Raw genomic sequence first — 15,916 nt, forward strand, 5'->3', positions numbered from 1 at the left:
TTTTCCTCCCTTCCCCCCCACCCATTTCTCTTCTCTCTATCTTCATTGATGAGGTGTTTTCTGGGGAACTCTGCAGGCATAGCTCCTGGGAACAACAGGAATGATTCAAATGTTTGCTCACATTGTACAGGGTTGTATTTGATTAGGTGTTCTGCCTTTAGAACACATAGCCAGAGACAATGTGGTTGATTCTAATGGTGATATTAAAATAGAGCACATATTATATTTTTACGGCACATAAAATCTGTGATAAAAACATTTGGATGTAAAAAAAAAAAAAAAAACCCTTTTCTCCGAGATCATTATAAACAGAATAAGTTAATCACCATTTGAAAACAGACCACTGTGGAGAGAGACTCAATCTATAAAATGTGCTTCCAAGTAGATGATCCACACTGAAACCCTAATATATTTCTTTATTGATCTGTATTGCTCCAGTCTGCAACATCGTGGTGATAATGTGCAGTCCAACGACCCAGTCAACAGCTCAGAGTGCTATGTTCTAAGCCTGTGTAGAGGTGCTTTAAAAAGAGGAGAGTCCTTCAAGGCCCAGTTTGTTTCAGCCATCCCCAGACAAAAGCAGGAAGACTTCCAGACATGCATGGTGTATTACACAGACCAGGCTGCTGAACTCTGGTAGAAGTACCCAGGAAAGTTACTTATATCTTGTGAAATTAACTATATGACCGAGGTGTCAATCAGTATTTTGATGTAACTGCCCTCACATCTCCTTGTTTAGTTTAAATGTTCTACGTTCATCCTACAGAGGAGGGGGACAAAATCAAAGGAATTTATGTGTGTAAATTTTTTGAATGTCTACCGATTATCTCTCAAATATTTGCTATTTCTCTATAATATGAATTTTCACATTTTAACATATGGCCAAACAAGTAGTCAAACGTGTGCGTGTATGGTGTATTACATGACCAAGCTTGCTCTACAGAACGAGGGCTGGTCATCTTGCTGATTTATAGGCGTTTAGTCACAGTTTTGCTCTCACATTTTTTTTTTTTTTTTGGTATCCGGACTGTCCATTCTTTAGATTAAGTGGAAATGCACTCAAGGAAGGGCTATTCCGTGCATAGGAGAACCTGTGAGTTTTCTCAGAGCCATTTTCTGTTGGTAATCAGAAGGAGAACTTTTATTCCATTTTTATCACTCACTCCGAAGATTGATAATGTAGTTACCAGGGGAGCATTACTTATGCTACGTGCTTATTATTTCTGCATCTCCCAACTTGAAGCATCGCGTATGTGTGTGTTTTTGTGAAGAATGTTGGTACTTGATTACAATCATAGCCGCATCTCTTTTGATAGGCAATTTCACTTTGGAGGATAGGTGTGAGAGTTTTAGTGTTTTGAATGTAAATCCGATCAATCCCATCACACCGTGTGTGGCTTGCGGATGATGAATAAGGTTTATTACATCCTGTTCATTAAAATAGAGAAAACTTTCCCAGCTGCATTGATGCTGTATTCCATTTGTTTTAGATGTGCTCCCCCCGCCCTCTTTGGAAGATAGGGATAAAAGCCATGATCAGAATCTGAAAAATAGTAATTAATAAATGCATATGGAATTAGTAACTGAATACATGCTACATATAGGGTGGTATTTTAGGACATTCTGTTTCTGGGTATGGAGCCTCCTTCACGATAGTGTAGAGCTGAATTCATCAGGTACAGATGCCAATGAATTTAAAGGCAAGAGTAGCATTAGCAAACAGGGCACAGAGGTAGGCCTATCCCTGAGGATAGGAGTCCAGTGGTAACATCTTTGCCTGCTGTGTGTAAGGTCCAATAAATCCCAGCAGCAAAAGCTAAAAGAGAAAGCCAAGTGCCATGGTTTATGCCTGGAATATTAGCATGGAGCCGGCTGAGGCACAAAAATCTCAAGTTCAAGGCCAGCTTGGGCTATTTGGTAAGTTTGACACTAGATCAGGCTACAGAGTGAGTCTGAGGACAGCATGAACAATAGAATGAGACCTTGACTCAAAACGGAGCAGCAAAGCATACATACAATGTCAGCAGAAGTCATATTAATTGAAAACCTATGTGACAATTGTAGATCTTATTTGTCTTATTTATAAGAGTTGAAACAAAGGCCTCCACTATTTGAACTCCCTTCCCAGTATAAAGGGGAGGGAATGGTTCATTTTAATTATTAGATCTAAAGTGATGCATATACAGAGCACAGCCTAGATGCCTTGAGGTCAGATGTGTCTTTTCCTTTTCGTTTTTATGTGTGTGTGTGTGTGTGTGTGTGTGTGTGTGTGTGTGAACATACGTGCGTGTGTGTGTGTGTGTGTGTGAACATACGTGCATGTGTGTGTGTGTGTGTGAACATACGTGCGTGTGTGTGTGTGTGTGTGTGTATGAGTTTAGGCCAGAGGTCAGTATTAGGTGATTAGGTAGGTGTCCTCCTTAATTGCTTGCCTTGTTTTCTGAGACATGATCTCTCATTGAACCTGCATCGGACTGACTCAATGGCCAGCGAACCTCACTGGGCACAATCCTCCCATTTGTTAGCACTAAGATAAGAGGAGCTTGTTTCCTTGTTATCTAACCCTCCATGGGTGAGTTTTAGAGACAACTCAGGTCTGACAGTTCATGCTGCAGCAAGTGTTTCATCGGCTGACCCATCTCTGCCTTCCTTTAAGAGGAAAAATTCGACTTTATAATACAGTCGACAAGCAGCACCCCCATGTACACTTCCTTGCTCCAACACATGCATGGCCTCCCCCATGATTGGTGTTTCCAGCAAGGGTGGCACAGTTGCAGAACCTGAGCCACTTAGTCAGTTTCTGTCCTCCCCACAGTTTGCAGGTAGGCACGTGGGTTAGGACAGTTGTACGTGAAATCAACCGCTGTCACACTGCCATTCTAAGTATTTTTGCTGTGTCAGACCCTTTTTTTTTATCTACCTCTTTGTTCCTTCCCACCTTCTATCCCAAGAACCACTGACTTTTTTGCTGTGACCGTAGTTCCCTTCCTTCTTTGGGCCATAGGTTGGAATCACCATGATGTAGGTAACATTTCCAGGCTGCCATCTTGAGCTATAGAATGCATTTATCTTCCCTGCATGTCTTTTCGTGACTTGGCATCTAGTCTCCTTTTAGTACTGAATAATATTCCCTAGTCTTAATGCACTAAAGTTTATTTGTTATCTAGTTGGTGGCAGTTTAGTTACATCTAAGCTTTGGTGACTATTAACACTTCTATAAACATCTGTGTAATGATTTTTTTCTTTGTATCTACATATATTTTAAATTCTTGTCACATGCAAACTGTAAGACTGATGGATTTTATTAGGAGTATGGTTCTGGTTAATTTTTAAATTTAAAAATATGAACAAGCATCCTGGAAAGGTTGCTCAGAAGTTAAGACTGCTGATCGTGCAGAGGAGACATATTTGTTTCCCAGCTCCAACGCCACTTGGGCCACGACTGCCTGTGACTCCATCTCCAGGAATATCTGACAATCCCAGGGACTTCTGTGTTTACACACACACACACACACACACACACACACACACACACACACACACACAATCATACATGCATGTACAGAATTTTTGAAAAAGAATCTTAAAATACATTAACAAGCAAGAAACAATATTTTGTAAATACAGAGGTGACCCTTTAACACCCGTTTGGACCTTCAGAATTAGAACCCACCCACACAGTCTCTGCAAACTTCCATACTATTCTGTATCTCAGTGATTTTGAATTTTCTATATCCCACATACAATTAATATCACATGTATCAAGTATGCATGTATGTGTGTGTGTGTGTGCATATGTGTACATGTTTCTGTGTATGGCTTAGCTCAATTAGTTTAATGTCCTCCAGCCTCATTTCTATGGTCACCAATGTCAGAGTACCCATTTTATGGCTATATGGTATTCTGGTGGATGTCTGTATACCACTATCTACACACACACAGTATGAGCCAGTTTCTCCATTCATTCATTCATTGGTAAACACAAAGAGAGCTGCCCTATCTTGGCGCTTGCAGATCGGGACCACAGATAGTTCAGTGACTGTGCTGACTAGTTTCACGTCAACCTGACATAAGCTAGAGTCATCTGAAAGGATGGGACCCCAGCTGAGGAAAATAGCTCCATGAGATCTGGTTATAGGGTATTTTTTAAATTAGTGATTGATGGGGGAAAGCCTGTTGTGGGTGGTGCCATCCCTGGGCTGATAGACTATAAGAAAGGAGGCTGAGCAAGCTATGAGGAGCCAGCTAGCAAGCATTTATCTTGTGTTCTCCTTTATTTTTTTGTCCAAGTAAATGGAGCAGTAGAATAAAAAAGCTGAGGGAGTAGAACCTGGAAGGGAGGATTCCCGAGTGCCATAAGACAGTGAAGCTATGCCATAGCACATCCCAGTTCTGGCTTACATTACATTCTATAGTGTGCAAGTTTCAGGGCTCTGTGCTTTACCATGATTCCCTGTCTTTCTGAAATGAGTTACTCTTTTAAGTGTGACTCTCTAGACGTGACTCTTTGCTTTACCCTAGCCTTATAATTAAACAGTGTGTGTGAGAGAGTGCACTTGTACATACATATGTGTATGTGTGTATATATGTGTGTGTGTATATGTGTGTACTTGAGTGTACATGTGTCAATGTGTATATGGGCGCACACGTACAGTGCAGGTGCCCATAGAGTCCAGCAGAGGGCGCCAGATCTCCTGGAGCTCCAGTCCCAGGTAGTGTGAGCTGCCCACTGTGGGTGCTGCCATTGGATGCTGATCCTTTCCAAGAGTCATTCATGCTGTTTTTTTTTTTAATTGGTTATTTTATTTATTTACATTTCAAATGTTATCCCCCTTTCCAGTTTTCACTCCACAAGCCCCCTACCCTGCTCCCTTCCCCTGCATCTATGAGAGTGCTCCCCCAATAGCCCACTCACTTCTGCCTCAGCAGCCTAGCTTTCCCCTATCCTGGGTCATCAAGCCTCCACTGGACCAAGGAGCTCCCCTCTCAGTAATACCAGATAAGGCAGTCCTCTGCTACATATCTACCTGGAGCCATGGGTACCGGCTGTGTACTCTTTGGCTGGTAGTTTAGTCCCTGGGAGCTTTGGGGGTGTCCTGGTTGGTTGATATTGTTTTTCTTTCTGTGAGGTTGCAAACCCCTTCAGCTCCTACAGTTCTTGCCCTAATTTCCCCATTGGGGTCCCCATGCTCAGTCCAATGTTTGGCTGTGTACATCTGCATCTGTATTGGTCAGGATCTGGCAGAGACTCTCAGGAGACAGCTGTATCAGGCTCCTGTCAACCAGTACTTCTTGGCATTTGTAATAGTGTCTGGGTCCGTTCATGCTGTTAGTGATGAGCTATCTTTTTAGCCCCCGGGAGTTCTACTTTTTAGATGAATAATTAAAAGCCAGAATTTTCTCTGATATGTTAGTGGTAAAGTTAATTAGCTCCTGGGACTTACAGGGAGGTATAATGAAAGTGACATTGACTTGTGAATTATTAGACAAGAGTTATGTGTCTGAACTTCAAAGCTTATTTGCTCTTTGACCTTGGGTAAGAGCCCCTCAGCCTCACAGAGCCCCTGGAATGTATGGTCCATCACTCTGGATGCCTGCATCCTCTGTGTTCAGACGAGATAGTGTGTGTGAAAAATGGCCAGGCAGCTTGGAGATGCTGCTATTGCGCTTAACCATGCATGCCAGTCACCATGTTAGGTGTTTGCATAACTGTTCTGATAGTTTTAGGGTATAAGCAGCAGGAATACTGTGGCTTTATAGTTGTTAGGGAGGCATAGGGAGACAAGGTACTCTGGTGGGCAGGAAGGGCAAGATTTGAATCCAGGACTGTCTGACAGTAGAACCCAAGCTCCTAAATACAAAACGTTCATCATTCAGATGGATAATAATTGCCATGCAGCTTCGTGTGTGAACTGTAGATAATAGCATCATCGGTCTGGATTCTAAGCAGGAAGCTTAAACAAAATGGACTGCCACAGAGTCCTAACCATCCAAATGTTTTCTTCTCCCAGAGCTTAATTGTCCTGAACCCACTCACAGTGACAGAGGAAGACGTAAGACCATCACTAGAGAAACGCCTAGAAGCCATCATCAGTGGGGCCGCACTGTTGGCCGACTCGTCCTGCACCAGGGACCTCCACCGGGAGCGGATCATCGCCGAGTGCAATGCCATCCGCCAGGCGCTCCAGGACCTGCTGTCGGAGTACATGAGTAACGTAGGCGATCGGTTTCTTCTCCTACTTGCATCTTCCTGGGATGCTTTTGAATATTGGCTTGGAATGTTTCTACGTATGAGATGCAGTCACCTGAAGGGCAGGTGGTTTTATGGAAATTGAGAGTGGGTTCTGTGGAGGTTTTTTTCAAGATGAAGCATGATTTTAGGACTTTGGAGGGTTGAAATCAGAACCCGAGAAGTATTGAAACACAGCTGGTCGGTCGGCTGTAGAAGTATCAACATCTCAGTCGGTAGTCAGGGATCGAGGAACAAAACAAGTATTGCGCACTAATTTAGGGAATCGAAGGAAGGTAGAGGGGTATGTTGGTTGGAGTAGATGGTATAGGATGCTTCAATGATGTTGGGACCTGGAACTGTGTCTGAGGGGTTACAAAGTCCAGGCAGCGTGGAGAGTGTTCGTTCTTGCCCAAAATGTGACACAGTGCCGTATGCCTGCCGTTGGGAGACCCACTCAGAAAGTTTGGAAATGCGGACTTTGTAAGTAATTGTTTCAAGGTCCATTTTCTTTGATTCTGTGTCATACATATATCCATTGATGGAGCATCTGTCACCTTGGTTCTGAGCTCAGGGCCAATGCCAAGGCAGACAAGAAGACCCCAGGATAGCTTAAGCTTTACTCTCATCCCCGTGTATTAATGGAGTTGCTCCTTTGGCTTTAATTCCTTATAGCAAACTGTCAACTGAAGTAATTGCATGGGGGAAACTCAAAAAATGACATATGTTTAAAAATAACTTCAATCCAGTACATGTTTATCATTTTCTATATAATTTGTAGTTGATGTTCTCTTGTTTTCTACTGTTCCTAAATTATAAATGAAACTGTCACAGCTATGTCTGTCTAGGAAAAGGTACTGTATATTTAGAGTTTAGAACTATATTTCAAGTATCCCCTGGGATTATGGGATGTATCCCTTACGGATAAAAAGATGAAAACTTCTTAAATCACTGAACTGCATAGTTATTTTAAGAATGTTTTATCTACCCACTTAGAAGTTGAACAATTTGATTGATACAGATATGTTTGGGCAGTAATTAATCACAGAGCCTATGATTTTTTTTTTTTTTGGCTAAGAAATGGAAAGATTGCTTTAGATAGAAGTGAAAGACCCTTGAACACATTTGATATATCTCTGTATTTTTAATATTTGATGATTTTACTACGGACCAAAAAGCTCTTTCCTGTCAAGAAATCAAGGCAGAGAAGTAGATTTTGTTAATAAGAAGCACATGTTAGTAATACCATGTCCTGCTTGACTATCTGAAGGTAGAATGTTACCATTTTTAGCATATGAGATTTTCTTATTAAAGAGTGCTCAGGGCAGTTCATCAACCCAAGACACCTCGAAACTGAAAAGCACGAAGAATATTCTTCTTGTCTTTATAGAGAAAGTGTAGCCAAGTTATACATATACTTATCTTATATATAAAATATGAAATCATAGATGAGTGCACTTTATCTAAAATAGAAGGCTGCACTTGTAGATAGTTTACAACTTCCACATTAATCTACATAGATTAGTAGAGATGGATTCATGATTTGTGGGGTCTAGTACAATATGAAACCGAAGCTGTTATTATTTAAAACAAGCAAAGGATCTTTTTTTTTTTTCATAGTCATTCTTGTCATTATTTTCTACTTAATACTATGTTTCCCGGAAGGGCAGCCTACTTGTGCAGTGAGGATACAGATCCTCAAAGGCTTCTGTGGTCTAGGCTCATGACCATGAACTACCCTCATGGTTGCTAAGGTGACATTCAGAAGGATTGCAGTGTCTGGTTGGTAGAGAGCTCGTGTTCGACAATCCATCTCAGGACCTTTCTCGGCAGTGTGACAGTGTGTTATCCCAGACGTGGGTTTCCTTGTCCTGCTTGGTTACACCGACTTCAAGGTAAAATCACTAAGAACTCAAAGCCTAGTAGCAGAGTGTTAAATCCAAGTGGATCCCATTCTAAAATCTTATTTTTGTTGTATGTATGTGAATGTCTTGGCTATATGGATAGATTTACCACATGCGTGCAGTTCTCACAGAGACCAAAAGAGGGAATCAGGTCCCCTGGGACTGGAGCTGCAGCAGATTCCCAACTGCCATGTGGGTGCTGGGCACTGAAATCCGTTTCTCTGTAGGGACATCAATACTCCTGATGACTGAGCCATCTGTCCAGTTTCCTTACTCTGGTCTCACCGTCAGGAACATTTTGTTTCTTGCATTGAGTTGAGGTCAAACCTTGCTCAGTTTGTGCAACATCTTCAGGAGGGCTCTGGAACTTTGGAGAATCTTCATCATCCTGGGTGGGCCTGGTTTGCTTCTGAAGATCCATCAGTGCCTTTTGTAATTGAGCTGTGCTGATGAAGACCCCGCTTTGGGACACACATAGGAAAGGCCCTCTGCTTTTACAGACTCACAGTGAGACAGGGAGGGCCCAGTCAGGTTGCCCAGCCTTATGGTTTAGACACAAAGGCAGTCACAAATTCTTTTTTTTTTAAATATTTTTTTATTACGTATTTTCCTCAATTACATTTCCAATGCTATCCCAAAAGTCCCCCATACCCTCCCCTCTCCACTTCCTTACCCACCCATTCCCATTTTTTGGCCCTGGCGTTCCCCTGTGCTGGGGCATATAAAGTTTGCGTGTCCAATGGGCCTCTCTTTCCAGTGATGGCCAACTAGGCCATCTTTTGATACACATGCAGCTAGAATCAAGAGCTCCGGGGTACTGGTTAGTTCATAATGTTGTTGCACCTACAGGGTTGCAGATCTCTTTAGCTCCTTGGATACTTTCTCTAGCTCCTCCATTGGGGGCCCTGTGATCCATCCAATAGCTGACTCTGAGCATCCACTTATGTGTTTGCTAGGCCCTGGCCTAGTCTCACAAGAGACAGCTATTCTTAAGGTTTGATGAATGCTCATAAAATCTGCTGATCTCTTGTGCGAATGTGACAGCAGGGCTCAGGCTCACATTTAGTATCTGCTGAGTCCAGAGCAGGTCATCAGTGGAACATGACTGTTTCAGATTCAGTCCATCGGAGCATATGACTACCCTGAGTTGAAATAATCTTCTATAAAAAACCAGGAAGTTTGTATTATATTTGTCATTGAATATCTATACATATCTTGTTATATTAGGAAGACATTTGTGCTCTCTCTCTCTCTCTCTCTCTCTATATATATATATATATATATATGTGTGTGTGTGTGTGTGTGTGTGTGTGTGAGAGAGAGAGAGAGAGAGAGAGAGACAGAGACAGAGACAGAGACAGAGGCAGAGACAGAGGCAGAGGCAGAGGCAGAAAATAGACAGACTGTAGCTGATTTCTATTGTAGCTATAGTAAATCGCCATACACTTAGGTGTCTCATTGTTGAGACAGGGTCTCATTATGTAACGTTGACTGACTTGAAATTTGCTATGTAAACCAGGCTGGCCTGAGACTCACAGTTCTGCCTGCTTCTGCCTTCCAAGAGCTGCGATTAAAGGTGTGCGCCATTGAGACTGGCAGACTTGATGTCTTAATTATTCGGATTCCTTAGTGCTTTACAGGTGAAAAGCCTGGAAAAGGTCTCCCTGGGTTGAAGTCAGCATGTTGGAGGGCTGCTTTGTCTCCTGGAGTCCTGAGTAGCATTCAGTTCCCACCTGTTTCCATCTTCTGGATGGTATGTTTGTTCCTTTACTCCTGGTCCTTGTTGTACACCTTCATGGTTAGTGATGCTACCTGCTTCCAACTCTGCACACACTTGGAAAGAAAACTGCCTTTTAGAGTTCATATGATCAGGTAGGGTCCACCTAGATTGTCAGGTTAGTCATCCATCTTAAGACCCTCAACCTCAACGCCATCTCTAATGATAACTTAGAGCTGGTCCTTGTGGGTTCTTTCTCCCACCCTTCCCCATCCCTTCCCTTCTACTTGTTCAACTTCCTAACACTAGATCAGAGAGAAAAGGGATAGAATGGAAAGGGAAGAGATCTCTGAATAAATTCAGGGGTGGAAAGTGGGCAATGTTATTATTAAATTACTTCCTGTTGATTAGGGGTGTTAGGTTCTTTGGGGCAAGTTTGATTTTTGCCATCAGGATATCAGCTTTCTTCTTGTTTCTTTTTCATGCACGACTACTTAACAAACTGCAACCAACAACAACGAATAACTCACCAACAACCCAGCAATCACCCACCAGTAACCTATGAACAACACAGCAATAACCCACCGGCCTGTCGGGGCCCTAGCATATATATATATATATATATATATATATATATATATATATATATACATATATATACATATACATACCCCATGAAAAGTCCTCAGAATCCCTAACATCATACGATCACAGAAACTATCTGAACCTGGCAGGTCATAGTCAGCTGCTGTGCATGATATGAAGCAGCCCCATACCCCAAACCTGGGATTAAAATGAAAACAGAGTCTTATGATATTTCTGTGATTTTTTTTTGAAAAAGAAACTAAAATTCAAAAATGGTCACCACAGATATGTAGATTATTAGAATTAGAGAATTAGAAAGTCAACATTTCTGCAGAATTATCTCCATCTGTTGATATCAGTTTTCCCTAGTCACCTGAGCAATTCTTTTCTTTGAGGACCACCATAGGAAACAGACCTTAAACTCCAAGGTCTATGTAGGCAGATCACATCTTTGCTTTGTTTAATGATTTATCCCAGGCTGCAGAAACAATGCCTGGCACCTGGAAAAAGCTGAACTGCATTTTAAATGCAAGAATAAATTAAATGAGTGCATATTGTATATGCCATGTAATGAAGAAAGAACCTCTCAAATGAAATGATTTTCAGGTACCTACTTAAGTTTATATGACTGAATGCCTGAGAGGAAAAGTCTCCTTTTGGAAATATGGGCGTCTTCCAAAAATCTACGTGAGGATCCAGGAACATTTATTTTTTTCCATCACAATCCTACTATTTGGATTTGCATCTGGCCATATTCTAACACAGGATTTTTATCCATTTGAGGATACACTCCAGAGAGCATAGAGAATCAGAGAAAACACAACTTCTGTCTCTTAAAACTTAAGAATAGATATTTCCAAGATATGACTGCTGGATTTCTTATACTTCCATGATTGGCTAGGTATGGTCCATCATTTTGGTAAAGATCACACTTAAGGAATTTTTCAGACTTGAGCAAAACTGTCCTCTAAGGAGAGAAAAGACTCAAGGGAATCAGTTTTCTTCATATGGTGGCCTTCTTATAACTAATGGAAACAGGTTCTGAAGGAGTAGCTATCATATCTTTGAGTTTTAAGATATCATCAGGCATAGGATTTTGGAGGGCATATGTTCAAATCATTTTGGTGTGGAAGGTTGGATGTTGGATGTTGGATGTATCACTTGAGGTGAAGTCAGTACCCTGCAGATTCTTAAATAGGGAAATTTTAGAGCAGGTGACAGTTAGGAAGTCAGACCTGAGGTCCATAACATCTCAGCGTCTCCCTGTTTTCTTCTGCTGTCTAATGCCAAGGCACACATTTGATTCCCATTCATTGCTTAGCAGATAAATAATCAAATGGACTGGCTTTTGATACTTGGTAATCAATTTCATGTGTATGAATCGAATGCATTTACTTAGGAAGCTCCGATGGTCAGCAAAGCCTACAAAGAGAGCCTCTGAGATTCTGTGAGATATAGGACCAACATCTCTTTCTTAAAAGTCCGTTTGGAAATTACTGCCTTAGCTCATTTATGCTAATAAAATAGTTAGGAGTACCCATGAAAAATGACTGTTATTACAAAACACATGTTAGGATTAAACATTTTCTAAATGTGGAGTTGGGGAAATGGCTCAGTTGCTGAAGTGCTAGTCACACATGCAAGTAGACCTGAGTGGGATCCCTTGGGACCCATGTCACCAAGCCAGGAGTTGTAGCATTGTGTGTGCAGTCTCAGCGCTGCAGAGGTGGCAGCAGGCCACTGTTAGGCAGCATTGAGCTGGATGGGCACGTTTCCTGTTCAGTGAGAGACCCTGCCTCAAAATAAACAGTGTAGGTGGCCCCTGAGGAATGATACTTGAGATTCACATTTCCACACACCTAATAGACAGCACCCGCACCACATGAGCATGCAAACATATAAAAAAAGAAAGCAAGCATAAATTCTGAACATGATGAGCATTTATGAGACTGACTCCCCCCCTTTCTTCCCTCTGTGGACTGCATGTTAGAATCGTTACCAGCTCAGGTTTATTGCACTTGTCTCTTTGTATTCTTACCTAAAATTTCCCATCATGCCCTGGGGGAATAAGTGGTATGCTTTTTAGGTCCACACAGGATTAGATTTGTTAAAAATCAGAGCTGGCAAACTTAGATCAGAGCATATGGCCAGAATCCAGGAAACTATGAAGGAACTGTCCAAAGGACATGGCTGCCTCAGATGTGGAAACTGAAATGTAGGCATGGGGTATTGAGAGAAATTCTACATAATTTGAATACTGGGGATCTGTTTAAGTGAGGAAGTTTGTTTTGTGGTCCCTGTTTTTGTTTGTTTGTTTGTTTTTGTTTTTGTTTTTCCCCCAATACAAGGACTAGGCTTCTCTAGGTACTTAAGAGTTTGCGTGGACTGGTATGGGGCCTAGTATCATTCTTCCCAGAGCACTCTTGTTATTTGGATGACTTGACTGAGTCCTTCTGGATGAGCCATGTTTGGGGTCATCTGTATCTGTTAGGGAATGTTGAGTTTGTGCAATATGTACTGGGTAGAGTCTTTTCCTGAGAGAACAGGTGATTCCCATAACTCTCTTCATTTCTGTCTAACTTCTAACCCCGTTTAAAATCCAGAATTAAGAGGGGGCAATTGTACTGAAGCTAAGTACATAACTACTGAATTAGGCTAGCATTAAAAAAATGTAGACATTATTGCAAACAATACCAAACAAACCAGGAAATATCCAGATGGAGGCAAGCACAGGAGGGAAGACATAGCAACTGCTCTTGACTTCTTTTATATGAGTTTATAGGATAATCACATCATTTCTTCCTTCTCTTTCCTGCCGTGTATACTCCATTTCGTTTTTTTCAAATTCTTGTTCTATTTATAAAAATTGTTAATACATTTATACACACACACAGAGAGAAAGACAGAGACAGAGACAGAGAGAGAGAGAGAGAGAGAGAGAGAGAGAGAGAGAGAGAGAGAGCAGACCTAAATATACTTTGCTCAGTCTGTATAATGTTTCTTGAATGTTTATTTTCAGGGCTGGACATTTGTCATTGGCTAACCCATTGATATATGGTCTCAGCATTTCTTAGTTGCTTAAGTTGCTTATAGTTTTCTGTGTAGAGTTGAGGCCTTGTGGCTCCTCCTCTGTCCAGTTGGGCATGTCTATTGATATTGCCCTTGTTCAGCTCATGTTTAGGAAGTTGTGTGGGTGAGACTTTACATGTGTAGCATTTGACATTGAACATGGCCATGTCTGTAATACTGAAATAACTGAGAAGCAGGGGAGGATGCCTTAAGTGATGAGACATGGGCTCCTTCTAAAGCGCTACACTGGGAAAGTTCTAGAAGGTCACATATTCTCAGCCTGCTTGTATGAAGGCCCAGAACCTTTTCTCTGTTTCCTGCAACCAGAGTTTTGTGCCAGTCATTCTCTTTGTGTGTGGTTTCAAGTGGCTACTTCCTCCCACCGGAACACCTATGCTTACTAGTTTATTTATTTATTTTGTAATAACAATAGACTTTACTTAAAGTTGTTTTTTTCTGACATGGAAAAAGAACTACATTGGATGGTAGAAATGACGGAAGCAAATGAGGACCGAAGCATCTTTGCACCGACAGTTCTTTGACAAAATTTAAGGGGAGTGTAGTTGCCAGCCAGCATCTGACAGGAACACTGATGGGAACACGGGTGTAGACTGAAATTAAGGCTAGCATGAATAAGACTTGCTGGGAAATCCCCTCAGGAGATTCTGTGATGCAGATGAGAATGGTGGCAAAGACAAGCACACGGACGCTCAGTCGCCATAGGATTCTGGAGCTGGGACTCCTGTGGGACTTCCCAGACTAAGACAGGACAGTGAAGTCCGATTCTCTTTAGCCATCAGCCACTGGCTGTGGGTCATTCCTGGGGGTGTGTGGCCTTGAAAGAGCTTCTTGCAACTGAGGATAGACCCTAGTGAGGTACAGAGATGCCTGTCATCAGCTGCTGGAAAAATGTAGCTGTAAAAAGAAACCTGGAAAAAGATGTCCAGGGAAACACCCATGGCCCACAACTTCAGCTAACTTCAGCTAACAGCCAAAGTGAAACTCCCTCTTTTCCTCTAGTTTAAACAAGGAGACAGTACCCTGTCTTAGAAACTAGAAATTTGGTCTCAGAGAGTATTTAATTTATCATTGGAGCTTCTGGGATAAACATACTTTGTCATCCAAATTGAGATACTTCTGAGAGAGGAAATATTCACTAAAGTAATTAACAGGCTTAATTGCACAGGAGGTCCAAGTCAGGGTGATCCAAAGCAGACTCTATTATATGGACACCTGGAAATTATGTGGCTCTCTATGCATTGTGAATATAGTGGTACATATGGGGAGCTTTGAGAGACATTTAACACTTTTTTTTTCCTGACAGATTCTGCATTGGCCATGAAAGAGAGCTAAAATGTATTTCAGTTTAAAGTTTTATGGGTGGTGTTGCAACTTCTGATCACACGAATCCTGTACAGACAGTGTCCTAGGGAACTAGTGATTTCAGGAATTGAAAAATCGGGGTTTTGGCTGTCCGAGGGATCAACCAAAGCAATAAGCAAAATGAGCATTCTGAGGGGAAACTGCAGCTGGGATGTATTGGACATACAAACAAACAAACAAAAAACAAACAGAAGCTGTAGCGATGGGAAGGAAATTGCTGAGTTCTGCATCACCCGGAGGAGAGCGACCCATTCCAGGGCAAGAGGGCCATGGGCTTCACAGAGGGGAACCTGCTTCTGCTGGTTTCAAAGGGTGGCGAGGACCCTGGCGTACAGCTGATGTCAAGGCTTTACCCGTATCAGCCTGTGTAAACGTATGAGGGCAGAAATCACAGTGCTTGCTGTAGACACAATTGTAAATGCACAACTTAGGTGAGAAAGAAAAAGTCAGATCTGAGGTCAAGCACCGGCTACTAAATGGCAAACATCGTCCGCCCCCCCCCCCCACCGCCCTGATATTTGACTAAACATAATTGCTTGCTTTTAAAAGAAGCCAAGGTTCAATTTAGGCCCATCTCTCTTCAGTAGTGACTCATATTTAGCTTCTACTCAGTCTTACAATGTTCCTTTCCACAATATAAAACTGCTAGGCTATAAGGACCCACGATATACAGTGAATCCATAGCTAAGGGAGATCGCAAAAGGCCAGTGCGAGATGCTGGGACTATGTATACGTGCGCTGTCTTGCATATTTAACCTAGCTAACCCTTCTCTTACTCCAGCCTCAGCCAGACCTCCACTGCTGCTGTGCAGAAACCTGGCGTGTGAAATCCCAAATGACCCCAGTTCTCAGAACCATAGCAGCCAATAAAAGAGTTGTTGCCCTCAGACACTAGGTTTTAAGATAGCTTTGCACACAGCAGATGATCACCAGACCACTACAGAGCCTGGTGTGTAATGACTTGACTTTGTGAAGTACATAGAAATTGAAGACCATCTTAAATCAAGTGTAAGGCACAACCTAGAAGGT

The 15,916-nt window shown here is 42.0% G+C and overlaps 1 protein-coding gene across 5 annotated transcripts in view; it reads left to right on the top strand.

Moving 5' to 3' along the window:
* Ctnna3 (catenin alpha 3) overlaps nucleotides 1-15,916 on the top strand; it is a 1,580,538-nt gene that overhangs the window by 409,982 nt on the left and 1,154,640 nt on the right. For all 5 annotated transcript variants that reach the window (XM_021173456.3, XM_029482775.2, XM_029482772.2 and 2 more), the window contains one exon: nucleotides 6,012-6,215. In XM_021173456.3, coding sequence (XP_021029115.2) covers nucleotides 6,012-6,215 — 204 coding nt within the window. The remainder of the gene's footprint in view (nucleotides 1-6,011; nucleotides 6,216-15,916) is intronic.

The sequence above is a fragment of the Mus caroli genome, unplaced genomic scaffold, assembly GCF_978045245.1.
Source record: "Mus caroli unplaced genomic scaffold, Mus_caroli_1 scaffold_9, whole genome shotgun sequence".
NCBI classification, from domain to species: domain Eukaryota; kingdom Metazoa; phylum Chordata; class Mammalia; order Rodentia; family Muridae; genus Mus; species Mus caroli.